Source organism: Pinus tabuliformis, chromosome 8 (assembly GCF_031772625.1).
Source record: "Pinus tabuliformis cultivar Carrire ecotype Pingquan chromosome 8, CPIR1, whole genome shotgun sequence".
Lineage (NCBI taxonomy): Eukaryota > Viridiplantae > Streptophyta > Pinopsida > Pinales > Pinaceae > Pinus > Pinus tabuliformis.
Window position 1 is genome coordinate 727217844 of NC_142294.1, and position 12651 is coordinate 727230494.

Genomic DNA, 12651 nt, shown 5'->3' on the forward strand with positions numbered 1-12651 from the left:
ACCTGAGACAAGATCAGAAGAAAAATTTGATCTTTCGCATGGGTCTTTATCTCAGTTATCAGGGTGTCTAAAAATCAGCTCTTCAACCTGCAGTTTTCCCTGTCCTCTGGATGCAGCGTTGATTATTTACCAATCTTCTTGGCTGGCCGTCGAAGCATCAAGGCCCAGAAATCACGCACTAAAGGAAGTATAGTCCGTTTCAAGGGTTTTGCTGTTCTGTCACTCACGTGAAAACATCAGGCTACCTGCAAAATCTTCAGGCTTAAGCGTTGGAGGAAACGTGGTTTCAGTTCTGTGCCTGGAGAATGGAGATCAAGTATCTAACTTAGCACCTGCAAACTGTCGTGCACGCCTTCAATTAACGCACGCAGTAGTGTTCTACAAATACATAGAGGAAAAGCGGGATTTAAAACGTGTGGATTATCAGCGTGCAAGCATAATCTCCTTCATCGTTCTTGTCTGAAGCTGAAAGCACGCACTGAGGTCTTCCGGGCAAATCGCTCCATCGACTGAGTAATTCCCTCTTCAAAGCTGTTTTCAGTTAAAATTGGTCTCTGCGACGGCTTTCCAATCGTGACTGCAATTGTCCTCACGATCTGCTGCGTGTTCGGTCTGGTAAGGATTAGCAGTGTTTATCGTTCCACTCACAAACGCTCAGGTGAGTTTTCGAAACCGATTCGTGTTTCTATCTGTCGCCATCTTCTATCACATTGAAACTTCTTTATGCATTCAATTTTTTTTTGAGTTTTTTTTTAGGGTTACGATTCTTGTTTTTTTCCTTCTGTCATATTAGCTGCCATAGTGTATCGTTTTATTAACGCACATTTGATTGTCTTACAGATATTTGCGTTTTTACGTAGGTCTTTTGATTAGGGTTTAGTTATAATTTTTTTTTTTTTTAGATTTTAATTGCATTTTGAATAGTTTCATTTTGGCGATTTTTATTAAATATAAACTCACAAAAAAAAAGGTGGAAAAAAGAAATAGGATTAAAACTTTAATTTTTGTTAGTTTAAACTTTAATTTTATTAGCTTTTCAAGTTTCGTTTTAAGTTTAGATTTTTTTTTTTTTTATAATTTTTTTTTTTTTTTGCAAAGCAAAAAAATAAAAAAGCATCGTGGGAATTTTTGCCAGATTCAGTTGTTTTCCTCAGGAAATTATCATGTTATATCTTTTATGCTGAGATTTAAATTTTCAAGTCTGAATACAAATGTAATATCTGGTTAATGATTCATGGTTTGAGTGGTTGTGTAAAACATTCATCTCTTCAAAATTTTCAATTGCTAGATATCGTTTTTTGAGCTTTGGCCATCATAAGAACTTTATGGTTTTACTGGATATTTAGCACTATTCTAAGTTTTTTGATGACAAATGATTGCTGTTCATGGTTTATATTTCTATATCATCTAACAAGTAATCGTTTAAATATCAATCTCTTAAGGCACTGGTCCGCTAAATTAATAAAATCATTTTAGTGCTTCGTGTCTCCCAAACCAACTGGTCGACAGTTGGTCACCCATTTTTCTGTAGGGTCTAGCCCCCTTAGCCGCGGGAGACAGGCTTAAACGGAGAGACCCGGGATCAGAGTGACAACCCCCGGTCTGAGCGTTGTCGTGTCAATCTGCGCGACAACAAGCACACCAACCTTTGTCTTATTTATAGGCAGAGGGATGAGTGGTTGAAGGGAAAGACAAAGATGTGGGACACTGGGATGTCTTTCCTGATGATATGGGTATGGACAACAGTGTTGAGTTGGCATTGGCCAACTTGGATGTCAATGATCCAGTGCTAGAGCCTGTCACATTTGATGATGGTGATACTGTAGAGGGGCGATCCTCCACACCAACAGATGCAGAGATGACTTTGGATACAAAGGAGGAGGATGCAACAGAGGAGTGATATTGATTTTGATGACGAGGATTGATGACTCATGAGCTACCTACTGCCTTGAGGCTTGTAGACTTGTAGTTGTTTTGTATTTTCTATTTCTATTTGCCATTGGCATTGCACTACCTATGTAACACATTTTGATTTTGATGACTTAATGAGAAAACTACAATATCTACTATCTTACTATCTTGTCTTTCTCCTATTGGATCATTGATGAATTGAAAATGTATTATGATTTATCATTTATGTCACAATTGTATTTGTATGCATAATGTTACTTTGTAAAACTTACATCTAGATGAAGATCTATGTTTGAATCAATGAATTTGTATCATGAATGAGAAGTTGTGTAAGAAATATCTAATTTTTAATATATATATATATATATATATATATATATTTTAATAAAATAATATATAACGTATCTGAACGTGTCCTATTCCAAGGGGTCAACGTGTCTCCATTCGACACTCAAATCCCCGTGTCCTTCGTGTCCCATGTCCCCGTGTTAGGTGACTTAGATGCCTTTTGAACAATAAAAATTGCTATAAGTATGGCCACTGTCTTGGTTAGTGCAAATTATTCGAAAGATCTTTATGTTTTTACAATTAGATCAATTGTTAGTGTCTTGTTACAAAAGAGCAATGAAAAACAAGAACAACCAATAGAATTTATGAGTTAGACACTTAGAGATTTAGAGTTGAACTATAAACCATGGAAAAACATGCCTATGCCATAGTCCAATCATTGAAGCATTTATCTCCTTATGTCAGACACTCCAAAATCATTGCTTATGTCCGACATGTTGCTGTTAAAGACTTCATATCCCAATATGATTACCTCATAATTTGTACGAAACGAGTATCTAGAATTTCAAAATATGATTTGGAGAGTAGACCAACCAAGTTGTTAAAAGATCAAGGTCTTGCCAAGTTAGTTGTTGAGGGGAATGAAAAGATTTGGACATCAATATGTTGATTTGGCCTATGGTTTTCCATGACATTCATAAGTTTCCTAGGTCAAATCAATAGTGCCAAATTTTCACTAGAAAGCAACATTAAGCACCTTTACCCTTATAGCCAATCATAATATAAGCAATTTTCAAACAATGCAACCTAAAATTTATTGGGGAATTCAAAGATAACTCTAAAAATGGTCTTAGATGGCTTCTCACTGATACTAATTATTTCACTAGTTCGATTGAGTTAATTCCTACTAATGGAGCGACTATTTGTTTGGTGAAGCAATTTCTTGAAGACAAAACTAGATTTGGCGTTCCTACCAAAATTGTCACCAATAATGGTGGGCCAATCATTGATCTTGGAAGACTAGTTTTCTTTCTATTTTAATTGTGGATCATCCTAATTCACTCCTCTAATTATTGTCCACAAGGAAATGGTCTTGACAAGTCAAGCAATAAGAATTTGCTGGCCATCATAAAAAAAATTTGTGGATGACAATAAAAAGAGTTGGAATAGGAAAGTCAAGTATGCTCTTTCTGTAGACAGAACAACAAAGAAACAATCCATTGTACAAATCCCTTTCGTGTTAGTTTATGGGATGGATGTTACATTTTTTATTTATTTGAAACGTCTTGTATAACAATTTCTTGAACCCTTCATTGTTAAGAAGGAAGCCTTGCAATCAAGAATACATTAGCTTGTTGAGTTGGACAAGAGTAGGAGGAAATCCTTTAACCATTTGGTACAAAATCAAGGAAATGTCAAGAAGGTGTTTGAAAAAGGGGCTAAGCTAAGACAATTCAAACTGGGTGATACAATATTGATATGGGATAAACAAATAGAGAAGCTAGTAATCAAGGCAAGTTTGACTTGTTGTGGAGAGGACCTTTTACAAGTAGAGAGTGTAGATGGGAGTAACTCTTTTCACCTTAGTCCCCTTGTTGGTGAGAAGCTACCATTTCCTATAAATGGGCAGGCTTTCAAACTCTACTATTCTGATGGCGCCTATTGCTAGGTTAACTTTATGGGAAACACAAATCTCTTTAGAGTAGCAGTGTAGGTGTTGTGTGTTTTCCTTTTCATTCATTACTTTAATGATACAAAAGAGGTAATAAATAAAGTTGAGGCTGTAACTCTAAGTAAATCTCCCTCTAAAAAAAGGGCTTCTATGTACAAAATGAAGATTCCTAGCTCATGAAAACTAGTTGGGCGAGTTAGAAGACCTTTAACATCATTGTACGTGACTTTGAGGATCAATACATGAAGTCCCTTTGCCATTTAAATAAGTTATTTGATCATTTTACCTATATCTAACCAAGTGACCTAGGAAATATTTCTTGACTAAGGAATTGACCATTGTAAACTTAGGCAAATTATAAAATTGATTTATGATATGATGTTGTTAGAAATGATCACTTAATGTGAATTACTTAATGACTTGTGTTGAGGCTTGATTTACTATTATAGGTGGGTGCCCCGCATTGGTATCCATGTACTATGCCTTAGGATCCGTGTTCTTGTATTGTGTTAGCACAAATTTCTGCACTCTAAAAATGATGAAGTAACTTTGAAATTTTGCAATGGAAATAAGTGTAAAATATAGGAAAATTTTCTCGATGTCTCACCAACAGATCTCACCTTTGTTTGGGCTAGTGCTTGTCAATCCTAGGGGGGTGTCTCTAGCTATTCATGCATTGTAATTACTCTCAAAATCTGCACATGATATATTCTTTGGCATGCGATTAAGCAGCCAAAAGGGTTTTGAAAATAGTTTTGAATTTGTGTGGTGGAATTTTCTTTATTCAACATAAAAAAGACAAGAAGACAAGGAGAAGAAAGCACTTATAAATGATAAATCTTATCGAAATGCAAGGCCAAAATGACATCTAATAATTTGCATGAAGAAGCCACAAAGTACCGACAAACTTCAAGAGCCAAAAGGAAGCATAATCAAGTTTCATTTTACGTTAGCCAAAAGGTTGATTGCACCATAGAGACATAGTACAAATTCACAGAATTGGTCCAATGATGATCACTACACAAACTACAGAAGCCTAAAGAGAATAGAAGAGAATGTGTGTGAAAGAGAGTTGTTGCTACTGCTGCAGAAGAAAATCCACCCCATTGTCCAAGAGAGAACTCCTCCTTTTAATGGTCAATCAAGTTGAATTACCCATGCAAAAATCTTCCTCTAACCGATGCACATTGATGATTTTGAGTGGAGAAGAGTTATGATCATGCATTGAATGAGTGGAGTGGAGTATCCATTCACTGAAGTCTTCGTCTCTCATGCACACTTTGATCCACTAGAGATGTGCATTATTGAATTGATGGAAAAGAGGAGTGAAGCATTAACTCCTTAGAGTTGAAGTGAAGAAGAGTAACCGTGCACTTTAGATCTCTTGGATCCCTTTCCCTGTGCGGCTTTATTGTCTTGAGATGCTTTTCAGTGAAATAAGGATGAGGCGTTATAGAGAAAGAGACATGTGTTTTGTTGACTAGGTAAAAGGTTGAGTGAAGTAAAATATGTGAACTACTCTAGTGGAGATTCTTTGAGTTCAAATGGTGATCAACTGATGTGAAGTGCAGAGAGAGAAATCACGCATCTGGTTAACTTAGTCACACACTTCGTTATCTCCTCCATGCATGCATGTTACTTAACTCCAAGAAGGTGCTAACTCACTCCTAGATCCATGCATGTGACCTAGTTTTCTCTAGTTTAACCCATGCATGTGCTCTGATAACTCAAACATTCTCGTAGTAAATTCAAGCACTTGCCACATCATTCTTGTCTCATGCATGTGTCTAGATCCCGCCACTTGTCCATCCTAGAAGTTGCCACATGTCACAACCAAAAGATGCAACATGTCATCACTGACACTGCCACATGTCATCCTACTATAAGTAGACATGCCAAATATAGTAGCCCCCTAAAAAAGTTAAAAATAGAAAATGTCCAAAACTTCTAGAGGAATCGTGCAAAATATAGCATGCCTAAAATAAGCAATGCTAAAAAAAGAAAATCCTCACATGTTTCTCGAAAATAGTTCATTGAAATTGTGAGCTTGCAAGGATCTCGTTTAGACCATCATCTCTAACATGCAAGTTTGTAAATTGGAGCTGTCGAAGAAAGTATCATGCATGTAATCTTGAAAAAGCTCAATAGAACTTTGAGCTCATGAGAACATTGAATATATAATCAATATCTCCTAAAATATAGGAACATTGCAAGAAATAGTAACCTTCTCCAACCTAATGAAAAGCTGGTGCAATATGTCTCTGAATATCTACTTTGAACTAGGAACAAATCACTGAACCATATTGTATCTAAACTAGGTGTGAACTAACCTTTGACTTAGGAAAACTATCTTTGGGATCAAACTCTGAACACCAACTTGATGAAATAAGATGGCCCTTAGCCCTCAGTGTTGAAAATGTAGCGAGCAAGGTCTCCTAAGTCAAAGACCTTGAGTTGTCCTCATGAGTTAGACTTTATTTAGGATGAGTTATTTCTAGTTTACTGGAATAACCATCAAGTTAACATGCGTAGAGTTGGAGCTTTAGTTTAGTAGAGTCTTCATCAGTTTGACTATAGAAAAAGGTGGTAGTTAGAAGTTCAGTTAGAGTGAATTAGTCTTCAGTCTTGATTGAAGGAAGAGTGAGTTATATCTCCAATGTTGATTAGAGAGAGCACAAGTTAACAACTCCAATGATGATTGGAAGGAGAGCGAGTAACACTCTTAGTTAACTCACTATTAGAGCTTGAGTTCTAAATTTGAACTAGCCTAATTTAGCATGCATCGAATCTTTAAAAGAAGGATGAAGGCACAAGGAAAGCACAATTGGTTTGTGCACGAAGGATTGTGCTAAGACAACTCACGTGATTGTTGGAGAGAGCCTTGATTGTGGAGCACAGGAATTGTGTCCTAAAGAATAGGAGCATGAGTGCGCTGGGTTTTAGGAGAGCTAGTTGTGCGCAGTATTGAGGATCTGGATCCTAAGAAATAGGAGGAAAATAAGTGCGCAAGGATTTAGGGAGTTTCCCTATAAAATAGGAGGAATTGTGCTAAAGATTTAGGGGCCTCCAAGTGCGCTAAGAAAGGGGATTTGCACAATGATTGAGGAGGCTTCTAGTGTGCAGAAGTGAGCATGTTTTGCAAAGCAAGTCAAGGAGGCAACAAAGGATCAATTGTGTGCAGGAACCGAGATCAAGTTGTGATCAAAGCTGGCCAAGATCAATTGTATTATCTGAGATTTGTGTGAGAAGTAGAACACTTTCTCGAGGGAGACAAATTTCTTTGTAATAGATCCAAGTGCTCAAGACAATCAATAAAATAGCTACATCAAGCATGCAGGTTTTCCTTATTGGGTTTCTTGAGAAAAGTGTGTCAATTTGTGTGATGTATTTATATCTGTGTGTGTTTATTCTGCTGCTTATATGTTAAGAAATTTTGTATCTTGGTGAAAGTAAACTAGATTCCAGTTTTCAGTGATTCATCTAAGTAGTTGCAGAATTTCATGGAAAATTAACATCTAGTTTGCAAAGGAGCAAATCTGGGGGTTACCACATTGTGATACATGTCATTTCCTTGGGATTCATGTTATGTATACATTAGAATCCATGCTACATTTCTTGGGATATGTGACACTGCATTGGGACACGTCACTTCCTAGGGATCCATGATAATGCATTGACATCATCAAAGAGGTTTCCGCATCATCACTTATGCACTTGGCATCATATGGAGCATACATGAGCATGCTATGGTGGTCACTAGTTGATATGGCAACAGACATGTTGAATGCACCCCTCTTGGACCCATTTTCTCACCCTTGGGGTTGATTTCACACGCAAGATATGGATGTGGCACCCTTGAGTGATATGTTTGGTTGCTTAGTACTTTGTGCCTAGTTCGTCGTGGATTAGTCCAAATTTGTACTATTTAAAAAGAAAAAAACTTTTTTATATTTTTATACTTCGTATCTCACCTAATTTATGGAAAATTCTCATAGGTGACATGGTCAATTGCTCAATGGATTAGCTCAACTTGTTGCCGTTGTTGGGAATTTTGCTAGATCCGTGCTTGTAGGTGTCTTGCTTTAACCCCCTTTAGTTAGGTGCACTAATCTACACCAATGGATTTACTTGGGATGCTATCCTTTGGTTTTCCGGCAAGGTTTACCTCGGGAAAAAATGACTTGGTCAATGAAGATTGCTTAACTAACTTTGTATTTTATATTTATAGGCCCAATAAACTTGGTCAAAGATAACCAAACTCCACCAATTTTGTACTTCATAAATTCCTACTACAATATTGAATGTACAGCATAAATTTCGGCAATCTCTTTTCTGAGTACTTACATCCTGGTGTTTTTGTGTGAGTATTGGCATTGCTGTGACTGCTCAATGATGATATTCAATCCCATGTTCCCAGTGGACTTATTCCAAATATGAAATATGTGATATATTTGCAATTTATCCATTTTATATGTTACCTAACTCATTGTAAATATTTCATAGATGACTTGGGCTTAGATGATCGGTGTCCACTCAGAATGATTTTGACATTGTTTTTATATTGAATCTTCACAAAGGCCTTTTTCATTCTTATTGGAAACAGTATCCATTGATAACAATGGATCATCAATTTCTTCATTAAACCTCACAGAGATGCAAACTCCAAGTGATCTGTGTCATATCACCTGGAATCATATATGCAAATCATTCAAATATTGTTGTCAGTCGTGAAGAATTCTGAGGATGGCGAGTATCTACCTCCAAATGTTTCAAGCTTTTCTCTGACACAATTCTCAGAAGGGTCTCTGCTGCAACATGTGTAAGCTCTGATAAATCCCCAGGCCCATATTTTACTGCCTTTGCCAATTCTGGAAGTTGTACACTACAGGAGGAACGTCTGTGAAATTGAAAGTGGGTTTATTGCCTTCTTGTGTCTCGTTCTTATCAATGACGGGTATTTGTATTGTTGTAACTGTACTCATATCATTGAGTTTAATATATATTTCATAAATTGGAAAGTGGGTGGGCATTTTGTTTACACTGCACTCTAGATTCAGATGTTCTGTTTAGAAAACAAAGATATTATTGAGATGATTATGTTTGAGATTTTCTGCTTGTATTTGCAGTATGTGTTCTGTGTTCTACTCTTTCTTTCTTTTGACTTGGGTTCTAGAATGTTTTGGAGATGCTTTAGGCCATCTTTGTTGTGGCTGTAAACATTTTTTCTTCCTAATACCACTGACCTATTATGGTGACTTGTCCACATTAATATAATTTCTCTCTTTCTTTCTAAAATATTTTTTTCAAAAGGGCTGATTTCAAAATCCACTTTGTTATGCAGGACAAACTGTTTATATTGTTCTTCAGTTTTTCGGGAACTAGGAGAGCAAAAGAACCAAGATATGGTTGAATTTGAATTGAAACTACCAAAGACAGATTACTTGACCTTATCTGAATCTGTAGTAATCTCAGATGCAAAAGTTGTAGTGGAAGGTGCAAATCCTGCAGAGAATGCTCTGGAAGAAGCTCTGCCCTTAAATAGCATTGGGATGTCCTCTGAAGTTTTTCCTTTGAAGCAATTGAAAAATGATCCAGATGGCTCTAATGATGAAATGGAACTATATACAAGGAGAAGTGAAATTTCAACAAAGTCTCATGGCTCACCAAAAGTCAATGAGAAGTTTCAAAACATGTTATGCATGAACTGTGAGAGTAGTTCCGTGTTTCCAGACTTTCAAGAACCATGTAATGTGACGTGTGCATATTTACAAAGGGAAGTCAAAGAGCCAACAAAATCTTATGGAAAAGGGATTGATCTCCATCAGATTCATATTAATATGGGAGAAAGAAATGAATGTAAGAGTGTTGGAGATGCAAATGAGAAAGAGAATGGTGAGAGAAATGAATCTAAGAATGTTGGAGATGTAAATGAGAAAGAGAATGGTGAGAGAAATGAATCTAAGAATGTTGGAGATGTAAATGAGAAAGAGAATGGTGAGAGAAATGAATCTAAGAATGTTGGAGATGTAAATGAGAAAGAGAATGGTGCAGTGGACAGTCGAGATTCTCAAGCAAAGATGTCTACTGTGAAAATGAGAGAACGAAATGAATGTAAGAGTGATGGAGATAGAAATGAGAAAGAGAATGGTGCAGTTGACCGTGGAGAGTCTCAAGCAAAAATGCCTACTGTGAGAGTGATAGAAAAGGAACTTTGTGGGGCTACTGATGACTCTGAAATAACAGGACTATATAACGATTTAGCAAACATGTCAGATATTAAACAAGGATATGGGTTTATAGAGATGAAATGTGGATGTACTAGCTTGAATCAGATCGACACACTTGGGACGCTGAGGGTTTATGAATCTGGGGGATTTGAGATTTATTGTGAATGCAAGAGAGGCTGCAATAATGGTCGGTATTCCTTGTTGGTTTCTTCCATCTTTCAGTTTCTTTGCAACTCTCCTTTTGTGTCAGTTTTGGTTTAGGGAAACATGAACTTCAAACTTTAGGAGAATTTTTCATGCTCTTATTTTTCTCTCTCAGTCATTGTTTACTAAATATCCCTGTTATCTCATATTGCTGCAATAAATCTATCGATTTTAGAATTTTATTTTTTCCTTCAGATACTAGGTAAGATATCTCTCTTTTATTACATTTATTTCTGGATTATTATCATGCCAACTTGTGTGTTATTAGAAAGCATTTATAAACACGAGTATTATTAAATAAAATATCTTTTAAACATGCTTGAAAACAAACACCCCTCCGATGCAACATTCTAATGTAGAATATACTTACAAAGGGGCAGAAATAATTCTCTCAGGACTCTTGTGTTGAAATGTAACCTTTTTGGCGCAGAAGTAAAATTGTGCAAGGTCTGGGTTTTCTCATAAAGTGACCACTTCTTGAGGACTACACAGCGGCAGCAATAATTCTCTAAGGAGTCTCGTGTAGAAACGTGACCTTTTTGGCGCAGAAGTAAAATTGTGCAAGGTCTCAGGGTTAAGGAAACCACTTCTTAAGGACTCAATTTTGAAAAGAGAGTGTAATTTCAATGAAATTATTTGTAAATATGATTAAAAGAAAATGAAAAAGCTTTTCACGGTAAAATCATGTAGGGAGCTCCTGTTTTATAATTCACTAGTACTAACCTTAGAGATACGTAATTTCACTAATGTATACCTTTATAAGAAAAACCTGAGTGCCTGTATATCCAATTTTACCTACGAGACTCTCAGTGGATAAACTTGCATTAACCATTCACACATTTATTTCCTGATTGGAATATGTATTTGAATGCTACTACTTCATTGAATTGGTATGTATTTTGATATTTCACTGAAAGTACAGAACTAGGCAAGTAGTGACTCCACTTGTCTACATATTTGGTGCTGCATACAGGAGGAAACAGTACGGATTTTTTATTGAAAACCTGATAGCCTGTAGTATCCAATCTTACATACAGAGTATCCAGTGATCAAACTTGAATTTACCTTCCCGGCACTACTTTAGCACACACTGCAACATCTACCACTCCATTCGGCACAGCACCACGCAGGAGTGGTGACATGCAGAATGCCACGGGGAGTGGTGAGATGTAGGCAGCACCACCCTGGAGTGGTTTCCTGCATGTCCTGCTCCCTGGGAGTTGTTCTTGTGGTGCTTATTGTTCTCGTGTTTCATGGGGTTTGGAAACCTTTCGATTATAAATACTTTGGATTTGATTTCAGTAAAAATCTGAGTTGGGGAAATTTGCAAAAAAAAAAAAGAGAACTTTATGAGGTTGGAAAGTGTTTCATGCTTTTCAAAATAGGTGCAGAGAGGCAAAGTTATGGGACTGGAAGACTACCCAAAACTTTTTTGCACTTTTAGTGATTCCAGTGGTTCTCTATGGGTGTGAAATGTGGGCCAGTAGTACTTTTGACTTACAGTAAAAGCAAATTGAGGAAATCCAAAAATGTTTGATTACAAACAAGTTCAAAATTAAAAGTTCCGTCCCTTATGATATCAGTCTAAGTGAAATGGGGGTTGTCCTTGTTGGAGAATGTAACTAGTTTTGGACTTCATAATTTGTACTATGTAAAAAGCAAAAGAAAAAAAAAGAAAATTATTATGATTTTTCTACACAAGTATATTCTTCATGCTTCTAGGTTTTTGAGTAAAAAAAGTTGAAATCCTATTTGGACCTACTGTAATTTTGGGTCAGAAACCCCTCTAGGTGTCAAGTCGGCCCTGTGCCAATGGACATGTCTATTCACGCTCTCTCTAGACAATATAAATAAAAGGAATATGGAGCTCATTTGGATACACACTTGATGATTTGTGGTCTGAAATATTGTTGAAAGGGCAGAGAAGAAGTGGAGAGTCTAAGTCTGAAAGAGAGGATTTCTTCTTGAGTTAGAATTTGTGGAAGTTCTTCCTTGGTACATCTCTTGTTGCTGATCTCTCGCTAATGAATTTGCTGGAAAGAAGGAAGGCTTGACTTGGCATCTAGGGTGGAATTTTTTTGTGGTCATGGGTCTTGGATATCTCAAGAAGAGTTTTTTCTGGGTGTTTCCCCTTTGAGGGTTTTTTCCCTGACTTGGAGCCTATATCTTGTGTTTTTTTGTTTTTTTGATCTTTGTGTTCATGTTATGGTAAATTGTTTGATGAAATAATCAGAATAAAAGATAATAAAGAAGCAAATTAAATTCACAAGCAATTACTATGGAAAGGAAAACCTACATTAAACTACAAGCCTCCTGATTTTCCAACAATCCCTATTGAAGCACTTGCTA

General features: G+C 36.5%; 1 protein-coding gene across 1 annotated transcript in view; it reads left to right on the forward strand.

The window, feature by feature from the left end:
- Positions 1-12651, forward strand: part of LOC149237646 (uncharacterized) — a 368823-nt gene that overhangs the window by 107278 nt on the left and 248894 nt on the right. Inside the window, exon 2 of the mRNA XM_089372731.1 lies at positions 9213-10285. Within this exon, the coding sequence (XP_089228857.1) occupies positions 9213-10285 (1073 nt within the window). The remainder of the gene's footprint in view (positions 1-9212; positions 10286-12651) is intronic.